An 11,199-nucleotide genomic window follows, 5' to 3' on the forward strand; every position below is an offset into this window, starting at 1 on the left:
TTTGTTTTTTTTCAAAATTTTCGGTCTTTTTTCATTTATAGCGCAAAACATATAAAACACAGAGGTGATCAAATACCACCAAAAGAAAGCTCTATTTGTATGAACAAAAGGGACAAAAAAATCATTTGGGTACAGTATTACATGACTGAGTAATTGTCATTCAAAATGTGAGAGCAACTGAAAGCTGAAAATTGGTCTGGGCAGGAGGGGGGTATAAGTGCCCAGTAGGCAAATGGTTAAGAGGGGCGTCAGTCTCCCGAGATCTGCCTGTGGGACTGCTGTGAGAGGCTGCATCCAATGAGTGTGCTGTCCATGCTGTCTGTGAGTCAGTTTCACACTGGTCAGATAGTTCTGCTTGTAAGAGCCACTGAGTGTGTGACACTGTCATGTAATGTAACTGAATGTAGAGAGTGACTAGCTCTCAAAATTTAGCATTGATGTTGGGGGTGGTCGGGACCCAGCAGCTATCAAGCACCAGCCACTGGAATGGGATCTGGGCGGGCCGCTATGTGTATGTGGCCCCGCCCCCTTTCTTAAGCAGCCCAATCATTGACTGGTGTTTGATAGCTGCTGGGTCCGACCACCCCCAAAATCTCAGCTGAATTTTGACAACTGGTCTCTTTCTGCATGAAGTTACATTGCATGACAGTTTCACACACTGAGCAGCTCTGGCAATTGTCAATATCAGCTCAGTGTGAAACTCTCTCTCCTCTGTCAGTGCCAATCAGTGCCACCTGACAGTGCCAATCAGTGCCACCTGTCAGTGCCATCTGCCAGTGCCACCTGTCAGTGCCAGTGCCATCTGCCGGTTCCAATCATTGCCACCTTCAGTGTCAAGCAGTGCCACCAGCCAGTGACAATCAGTGCCACCTGTTAGTGCCAATCAATGCCACCTGTCAATGCCAATCAGTGCCACCTGTCAGTGCCAATCAGTGCTTTCAATCAGTGCCCCCTGTCAGTGCCAGTCAGTGCAAATCAGTGTTTCCAATCAGTGCAACCTGTCAGTGCCAATCAGTGCTTCCAATCTGTGCTACCTGTCAGTGCCAATTAGTGCTGCCTAATATCAGTGCCAACCAATGCCACCTATCAGTGCCAATCAGTCTTTCCAATTAGTGCCACCTACCAGTGCCAATCAGTGCCAGTGCTTCCAATCAGTGCCCATCAGTGCTGCCAATCAATGCCCATGAGTACCACCTATCAGCCCCCATCAGTGCTGACTATAAGTGCCCATTAGTGCTGCCAATTAGTGCTCATCAGTGCTGCCAATCAGTGCCACTAAATGCTGCCTATCAGTGCTGCCTACTAGTGCCGATCAGTGCTGCCTATCGGTGCCATTAGTGCTGCCAATCAGTGCCTCATATCAGTGCTTCATATCAGTGCTGTCAATCAGTGCTTTCTATTAGTGCCAATCATTGCTGCCTGTCAGTGCTGCCAATCAGTGAACTGAGTGCATGGATGGGGCGATGAACTCAGCAGCCAGGCACATTGTCCATGGGGGGGCCGGCCTGGTGGGGCACAACTGAAAACCGTTGATGTTTATTAATTCCACTCTCCGCTCTTTAGTATAATAGGTAATCACCACACTACTATTTCCAATAAACTACTGAAGGTAAAATAGAAAAGTGTCAGTGAAAGGCCTGCCGCTAAGTACTGTTACGTGTTCCCACACCACAAGAAAAAAACTGCAGCGCTAACTTACTAATCAATAACTTTCAATAATTGTGGAATCCTCTAATGTATGGAAATCTCGATAGGCTTCAAAATTACGACAATACCGGTCTCTGATACACAACTTCACATATAATACACATCAGACTGAAAATAAGACATACTGTATAAAATGAAACTTAGCAGGGATGGTGGAAACCCCTCCTATAGATATTGCTTATAAAAAAAAATGTCTTCATCAGTTTAGGCCAATATGTATTTTGCTACATATTTTTGGTTGAAAAAAAATCGCAACAAGTGTATATTGATTAATTTGCGTAAAAAGTTATAGCGTCTATAAAATAGAGAATAGATTTATGGCATTTTTAATCTGAATTTCTGATAGATTTAATTTCTAGTTATCATTATATAAAATAATGAATGTTGGGGCCTTTTGGTGGGCATGATTTTTTTTTTTTTGGAGGGGGGAGGGGGGGCAGCATTTCATTGTTGGGCCCAGGCAGCACAATGTCTTGGGCCGGCCCTGGGCTTACCTGTAGGTAAAAGTGGTAGTAAGTGGTTTACAACCACTTTAATGTTTAGAAAAATTAACAAACTTTCTTAGAACATTTTTTTCCTAAGAATTTTCTTTTGAAATTCTACCCATCTATCGCCAGCTTTATGCACGCTGTTGGACCCAGTGAGTAGGGGACAGATGGAATCAGTCAGAAATGTCTACCAAACACTCGCCCGTGAAGGTTTAGGCTTAAGCTGGCCAAACACTAATAGAATGTAATTTTCTTTTTTTTTTTAAAGAAAATGTATTTGATTTTCTAATTATTAGATCATTAGTGGGGGTCAAATTGAAGTTTGATTTTAACCTCAGTGACAAGAATATTCGAAGAAGGATTCAACAAACAAATTTCTAACAGTGTATAGAGCTGCACGATTAATCGTAAAGAATCGTTATCGCAATTTTATTCCCCCTTGCAATCTTGACAAAGTATTTCTCGATTCTTTTTATGCAGAGAATTCTCTCTGCTCTGCTGAAGCGGACAGCCCTCAAAAGAAAGGGGGAAAAAAAACGGGTAGTCTCCCAAGAATCACAACGTTCACTCTAGCTAGTGGAACTTAAGTATAAACATTGTAAGAATTTGTCCTTTACATCAAAGGAATATTGGTGTGTAAATGAGGGAAGTTTAACCACTTAAACACTAAACCTTTTTCTGACATTTGTTGGTTTCAAGTTAAAATCATTTATTTATTTTTTTTGCTAGAAACCCCCCAAACATTATATATATTTTTTTTCGTAGATACCCTAGAGAATAAAATGGTGGTTGTTGCAATATTTTGTCACACTGTATTTGCGCAGCAGTCATTCGAATGCAATTTTTTGGGGAAAAAATTACACTTAAATGAATTAAATAAAAAACTAACCAGTAAAGTTAGCCCAATTTTTTTTGTATAATGGGAAAGATTTTACGCCGCAAGAATCGTGAGTGAATCGTGATCTTTTTAGTCTAAGCAAAAACATCGTGATTCTCATTTTGGCCAGAATCGTGCAGCTCTAACAGTGTATGTGGTTTTCGTTCAGAAAAATCCATTTATTCCAGAATCGACTGTTGAAAATTAACAATGCTCAAATGACATTCTTCAAGTCATCAGATATACTGAGAATTTTCATACAAATGTTTGTTAGAAAATCTACTAGCCTATGGCAAGCTTTAGTCTGGCTGTACATTCTGTTTTAGATTAATGTAATGTGAGAGCCTGCTTAAAACAATTCTAATATACAGTGATGCAAACTATATATATATATATATATATATATATATATATATATATATATATAGTAAATTAAAAGAAGATTGTACAGTCAGAGAATAATGTGTGCAGACAGTTTAAGGCCCCTTTCACATGGTTTATCAAGACTGGAGCAGACAGAAACTGGGCCAACTATCTTCAACTTGTTCAGTTAGCTAATTGGTTGCCATGTACAGCTGCTTCAGATTCTGATAAATAATGCATTGATAAATTCCCTATATTGTGTTATCATGTAAAACGGCACCTACAGTTGCAACTGTATTGTGTTTTAGAATTTGTCCATGTCTGTGGTTGGCACAAGAGCCTTCCCTGCAGATACCAGATGGAGCTGTAGAGTCAATGACAGTGGGTAGGTAGTATTAATAGTCTTTCTGTATGCAACTCTTTTGGTAACAGATTACCATTCATGTACATAGATTTTGCTTTCTCAATGTTAATCATCAATTCCTTCCTGACTAGCTGAGCAGAATATTGGGTAGTGTAACACAAGATTGATATAACATAAATACAAATATTTTGGCACATAAAACAGCAGAGCCCCCATTCACATCGGCGCGATTTGACATGTCAAATTGTATGCCAAATCGCAGGCTATTGCCGGCAATGGCCGACTTTGCGGCGCGGCACTGATTTCCAAAAGTAGTTCCTGTACTACTTTTGGCGACTTTGGGGGCGATTTCAATAGACATCTCTGCATGAACCCACACAGATGTCTTTTTAATTGCCCCCGAACTCGCACTGAAATGCAGGTTTGAAATTGTGCGAGTTCAGCTGAACTCGCACGATTTCAAACCTGCATTCAGTGTGAATGAGGGCAGACACGTATTTCAGAAGTGTGTCTAACTATTTGCCTGGGGCTCCACTTTAGAGCTGAAAATTGTTTTTTTTTAAAGTGTGCCCAGACTATAGACATTAACTATTTGCATGTTAAGCAGTAAAAAAGCTTTAAAACTCATTCACACCAGGAAGCTGTGCTGAACGCATGACTGCTGGTGTGTTCTGTGAGATGATGTTGCTAATGCTCTGGCTGTTTACTTTTTCTTTTTTAACAGAACTTTATTGAAATGTCACTTGTGTCAATTCTAGGCATTGTAGCAGCATAGTAATGCAGTGGTTCATATCACTAAGCTACTGCGCAAAAAGTACTGCATACACAACGTTGTGGTGTGAACTGACTCCATTGGAAACAAGGCATTTTCTTTGTCTATGTATTTGGGTTGCACTGGAAATTATTATTATTATTATTATTCAGGATTTATATAGCGCCAACAGTTTACGCATTGCTTTACAATATAAAAGGGAGACAATACAGTTATAATACAATACAATAGGATTAAGAGGGCCCTGCTCAGAAGAGCTTACAATCTAATAGGGTGGGGCAGGTGGTACAAAAGGTTGTAACTGTGGGGAATGAGCTGGTGGAAGTGGTAGGAGATTAGTTGGAGACGTGATAGGCTTTCCTGAAGAGATGAGTTTTCAGGGATTGCCTGAAGGTAGCAAGAGTAGGGGATAGCCGGATAGATGGAGGTAGCGAGTTCCAGAGGATGGGAGAGGCTCTGGAGAAATCCTGGAGACGAGCATGGGAGGAGGAGATGAGAGAGCTTGAAAGCAGGAGGTCTTGAGAAGAGCGGAGAGGTCGATTTGGGTGATATTTGGAGACAAGATTAGTGATGTAGCTTGGGGCAGAGTTGTGAATGGCTTTGTATGTTGTGGTTAGAATTTTGAATTTAATTCGCTGGGTGATTGGGAGCCAGTGTAGGGATTGAAGTAGAGGGTTGGCAGACACTGAGCGGTTGGTAAGGTGGATAAGTCTGGCAGCAGCATTCATGATAGACTGAAGAGGGGATAGCCTATGGAGAGGTAGGCCAATGAGAAGGGAGTTGCAATAGTCAAGGCGAGAGATAACAAGGGAGTGAATGAGGAGCTTGGTGGTTTCATTTGTTAAAAAAGGGCAAATTTTAGAGATGTTACGGAGGTGAATTCTACAAACTTTTGCCAGCGATTGGATTTGAGGCTGAAATGACAAGTCAGAGTCTAGGATTACACCTAGTACCCTGGCGTGAGGGGAGGGACTGATGGTTGCATTGTTGATTTTGATGGAAAAGTCATGGAGGGGGGCATAGGCGGGGGGAATATTAATAGCTCAGTTTTAGAGAGATTTAGTTTAAGGAAGTGGTGCGACATCCATGCTGATATGTCAGTTAGTAAGTTAGTAATGCGAGAGGAGACTGAAGGAGTGAGGTGAGGAGTAGACAGATAGATTTGGGTGTCATCAGCGTATAAGTGGTATTGGAAGCCGTGGGCAGTTATTAAGTGACCAAGGGAGGAGGTGTAGATAGAGAAGAGAAGGGGTCCAAGAACCGAGCCTTGGGGGACCCCCACAGAAAGGGGCAATGGAGAGGAGGAGACAGAGTTGTAGGTGACACTGAAGGAGCGCTGTGATAAATAGCCAGAGAACCAGGATAGAGCAGAATCTCGGAGGCCAAGGGAATGTAGTTTATTGAGAAGGAGCGGGTGGTCAACAGTATCAAAGGCCGCAGAGAGGTCAAGTAGTAGGAGTATGGAGTACTGGCTGTTGGTTTTAGCAGTTAGTAAATCGTTAGTGAGTTTTAGTAAGGTAGTTTACGTGGAGTGCTGCGAGCGAAAGCCAGACTGTAAGGGGTCAAGAAGGTTATTTTCATTGAGGTAGGAGCTAAGACGGTTGTAGACTAAGCGTTCTAGAAGTTTAGAGGTGAATGGGAGTAATGAGATGGGTCTTAAGTTGTTCAGGTCAGTAGGGTCCAGTGAGGGCTTTTTAAGAATGGGAGTGATCTGCGCATGTTTTAGAGGGGAGGGGAAAATGCCACTAGAAAGGGAGAGATTGAAGATGTGGGTGAGGGAGCATAGGATAGAAGAAGAGGGTGACCGTAGTAGTTGTGAGGGAACAGGATCCAAGGGACAATTGGTTAGGTGGGCATCGGAGAAAATTTTTGTAACCTCTTCCGTAGTAGCCAATTCAAAAGAGGAGAGTGTTGAATGTGCTGCTGGGCAAGGTATGATGGGTGGGGAAGACGTACGCACAGTGGAGATGTCCTCATGAATTGCATCGATCTTGTCTTTGAAGTGATTGGCAATCTCTTGGGCAGTGAGTGAGTTAGTGGGTAGAGGGGGTGGTGGACAAAGCAGAGAGTTAAAGGTTGAGAAGAGCCGACGGGGACTGGATGACAAGGAATTAATAAGAGAGACAAAGTAGGCTTGTTTGGCAGCATGGAGGCATGAATTGTATTTTAGAAGGGCAGATTTATATAGGGTGAAGTCTTGCAGGCATTTGGTTTTACGCCACAGTCGTTCAAGAGCATGGCAATGTCTCTTGAGATTTCTAGTGTTGTCAGTTTGCCAGGGTTGTAACGGTCGGGGCCTAATTCTGCGTGTGGTTAGAGGAGCAAGTGCATCTAGTGATGATGAGAGTGAACTGTTGTAGACAGAAGTGGCCAGGTCAGGACAGGACAGGGGAGAGATTATGTCATATAGGTGGTCAGTAGCAGAATAGAGAAGAGAAGGGTTAAAGTGGCGAAGGTTTCTACAAGTAATTGTTTGCTGCTTGGAGGGATGGGTGGTTGGAGGCAAGGATACAGTGAAAGTAATGAGGTTGTGATCAGATAGAGGAAAGGGGGTGTTGGTGAGGTTGTCAGGGTTTCAGAGATGGGAGAATACAAGGTCAAGGGTATTACCATTGGAGTGAGTGGAAGTATGTGTCCATTGGGTTAGGTCAAAAGATGAGGTTAAGTCGAAAAGTTTAGCTGTAGTTGGGCTGTTAACATTGACAGGAATGTTAAAGTCACCAAGAATAATGGTGGGTATTTCAGAGGAGAGAAAGTAGGGTAGCCAGGCAGCAAAGTCATCAAGAAAGCGCGATACCGGTCCTGGAGGCCTATAAATTGCTGCAATCCTCAGAGAAATGGGAGAAAACAGACGAATACAGTGCATCTCGAAAGAAGAGAGGGATAGAGAGGGAGGGACAGGAAGGACTTGGAAGGTGCTTTGTGGGGACAGAAGGAAGCCAACTCTACCTCCTTTCTGTCTGTTGGGTCTGGAGGAGTGAGTCCAATGGAGACCACCATGGGAGAGGGCAGCAGGAGAAGCTGAGTCAAAATTTTGAAGCCAGGTTTCTGTTATGGCGAGTATGTTCAAGCCATGAGAGATGAAGAGGTTATGTACAGATGTTAGCTTGTTACAGATGGAGCGGGCGTTCCAAAGGGCACATGAGATTGGTGGGCTGCTTTGAGGAAGCAGGGGGATAGAAATTAAACTGAGTGGATTGCGGTGGTTGCCAGAGGGGGAGGGGTATTGGATATGTGGCTTGCATTTGGAAAATGGCGGACCAGGATTAGGAGAAATGTCACCTGAGACTAGGAGAAGGAGGAGGGTGAGGAAGGCAAGGTGGGAGTGGGATGTGCTTGAGCGCACGTGTCTAGTGGCCCTGGTGTTTATGTCAGCATGTGGGTGTAGCAACTGCAGGAGATGATGGGTGCCATAGTAGGGAGAGGGTAGGAGTGAGGGTGATATGTGCATGCTGCAGGGAAGAGAGGAGGGGTAGAGTAAAGATAATTTGAGGATAGAAGACACCAATGTGAGAAGGAAGAGAATAAGGAGCATGTTAGTGGATAGAGAGTGGGAAACTAACCTAATATAAAATAAATTTCAAAGGTGGTTTGCTTGGAAATAGCGGCCAGCATAGCCCCAATGCATCTGGTGTGAATGAGCACTAAATGTGAAGATGTGTATTCTCATAAATCAAAAACAAGGATCTTACAGTCAGGTTTCAATCAATTTATAGCAGCTTTTTTTTTTTTTACATGAGAGGGCTGGCAGGCTGCCAAGATCTGTTTTCATAGAAAAACAATGCATGTGTTGTGAACTTTGAAAACAAATTTTCTCACAATTCTTATAGATACAGAGATGATTGTAAGCAGGATTAGGGGCAGCTCACTTGTGTGTGTGGTGCATTTTTTGTTGCGTCTTTATGCGCCTTTTACACGTGTTTCAAAGCATACTACCATTGAATTCTATTAGAATGTACATTTCAATGAAAGTGCATCGAAGATGCAGGAGTTTCAGGCACTTTCATCAAAATGTGCATTCTAATAGCATTTAATGGTAGCGCGGCTAAAAAAGCATGTAAAATGCATGTAAAAATGTGACATGCTAAAAATTCACAGCACACTAGTGAACCGGACCTTAAAGTGTTTTTTACAGCATCTGAGTATGTAAATAGTGTGCATGATCTGGGCACAAGTTCACATGAATCTGAATCATGGGTACCAACTTTTTGTTGCTTAGACAAACCTCTAAAGTAGAAGAAATCTCCATTTGCATGAAAACTCTCAAATATGTAATGAGTAACACTTACTGACCCTCTATTGGGTTTGAAGAGGGAGTTCACCTTGGAAATGATAAATGAGCTTTAAACAGCAAAGTAATTCTTGTACCTGTCTAAATGCATCACTTCTCCTCTGCTCATATCTACTTTCGAAAGTTATGAACGCCATCTGAAGGCTTCTCATTGACTTAGTTCACACATTGAAATTCTTTTTTAAAGGTGTCCAGATAGACTTGTAGACCTTATGGAGTAAGGAACAGCACTTCACCTTTTTGCTTCTCAACTGGTAGAAGAAGCTATCATTTTGAATAAAACTGAGCTGAAATATATGAGCTTTGGTTTATTTGCTCTTATTTTTTTCCATCTAGGTGGGGGGAAAGGCAGTACTGATCACAGGCTGTGACAAAGGGTTTGGATTTGCCTTGGCAAAGCATCTGCACAAATTGGGATTTAAAGTTTTTGCAGGTTGTTTATTAAAGGTGAGTACTAAAGACGTGGTTAATCATCCTCACTTTTTATCAATTTGTTGAACTGAAAATTAGAGTATTTTCTATTTTTCAGAAATCGAGCAGAAACTTTTAGTATGTAGCGAAGAACCTTATTTAAAGCAACATGATAGGAGAATGTTTGAGGCCACCATTGCTGGCCTCTTCTTATAAGAACATTGGCTTTCCTGACTGCCATGCTGATTCATTGGCGTCACTGCTTAGAGTCCCTGCCCTGAAACTATTGAATAAGAAACTCTGACACTTGTTTACAGCATGCTTGCTCCAGGCCTGGGGCTCAAAGAACAACTAACATTTCCAAAAGGAGAGTTTAAAAGCCCTCCAGTACCTCCCAGCCCTCGGTTCTTGTGCTTCCTGCCCTATGCATAAACACCTGTGCTCAACTGAGTTATGTTTTCCACATGGTCTTTCTGAAGATGACCCCCCCCCTTTCCGTTTAAGTCTTGTAGCCATGTATGAGATGCATGCAGGCAGAATTTTCACCAACTTAGCAGTGGATTCAGGATTTCAATGCCATAATATTGTTGTCCTGTGGAGTCATTTTTCTAATACAGAGGGCTGGGAGTTAATGAAGAACTTTTAAACTCTCTAGGACTTGTGTTTCCTATAAGTGGGTGATAGAGCAATCTCTCAAGTAACCACCCCAGAGGAGTCCTGTATGAGGCAATATTATGTAAAAACCTGTGTTTACAGGCTGCTCACATAAGTGCTTACACTTAGCGCTCTCTAATTCTACCTTTGTATAGAAATGTATTATGCCTTTTATCTGCAGCAGTGGGGTGGATTTACTAAAACTGGAGAGTGCAAAATCTGGTGCAGCTGTGCATGGTAGCCAATCAACTTCTAACTTCAGCTTGTTCAATTAAGCGTTGACAAAAAAAGCCTGGAAGCTGATTGGTTTCTTTGCTGCGCTGCACCAGATTTTGCACACTCCAGTTTTAAGCCCCATACACACGGGCTGAATGTCAGGAGACATCAGCCGGTTCAATAAAAACTGGCAAACATTCGGCCCGTGTGTATGTCAGTCGGTCCGACAGAAGCCAGGCGTTTGCATTCTGGAAAACCAGCAGTTGTCGATCCAATCAGCACTTTTCAGTGCTGATTGGAGTGTTCTGGTGGGGGGCGTCCCCCGGCATTCCTCTTTTAGAACAAAACAACACAACGGGAGAGATTGCTGTACTAACGTCAGATCATTAGTACTGCGGTTCCGACCAGAGCTGTCAGGTTTTTTTGTTCAACCCACTGGGTTGAAAGAAAAAAACTGTTATGCCCCGTACACACAGTCGGACATTGATCGGACATTCCAACAACAAAATCTTAGGATTTTTTCCGATGGATGTTTGCTCAAACTTGTCTTGCATACACACGGTCACACACACGTTCTGAACGCGGTGACGTAAAACACGTACGTCGGGACTATAAACGGGGCAGTAGCCAATAGCTTTCATCCCTTTATTTATTCTGAGCATGCATGGCACTTTGTGCGTCGGATTTGTGTACACACGATCGGAAATTCCGACAACGGATTTTGTTGTCGGAAAATTTTATAGCCTGCTCTCAAACTTTGTGTGTCAGAAAATCCGATGTAAAAATGTGTGATGGAGCCTACACACGGTTGGAATTTCCGACAACAAGGTCCTATTGCATATTTTCCGTCGGAAAATCCGACCGTGTGTACGGGGCATTAGTGTGTACCAGGCTGTAGTAAATTGACCCCAGTAATGTACTTTTCTTTCATCTCTGACACCCCCCACTGCTCCATGTGCAGACAGCTATACATACACAGCTTCAGACTTTGGAAATTTCATAAGCAATAGCAATGACATCAGGTCCAGTACAAGGCCTACCACACAAAGCTTCCGA

General features: G+C 42.6%; 1 protein-coding gene across 1 annotated transcript in view; it reads left to right on the plus strand.

Moving 5' to 3' along the window:
* The window catches only part of LOC141139820 (D-beta-hydroxybutyrate dehydrogenase, mitochondrial-like), a 52,477-nt gene that overhangs the window by 8,625 nt on the left and 32,653 nt on the right, over nt 1–11,199 (plus strand). Inside the window, exon 2 of the mRNA XM_073626331.1 lies at nt 9,199–9,309. Coding sequence (XP_073482432.1) covers nt 9,199–9,309 — 111 coding nt within the window. The remainder of the gene's footprint in view (nt 1–9,198; nt 9,310–11,199) is intronic.

This window comes from Aquarana catesbeiana, linkage group LG04 (genome assembly GCF_042186555.1).
Source record: "Aquarana catesbeiana isolate 2022-GZ linkage group LG04, ASM4218655v1, whole genome shotgun sequence".
In the NCBI taxonomy this organism is placed as follows: Eukaryota; Metazoa; Chordata; class Amphibia; order Anura; family Ranidae; genus Aquarana; species Aquarana catesbeiana.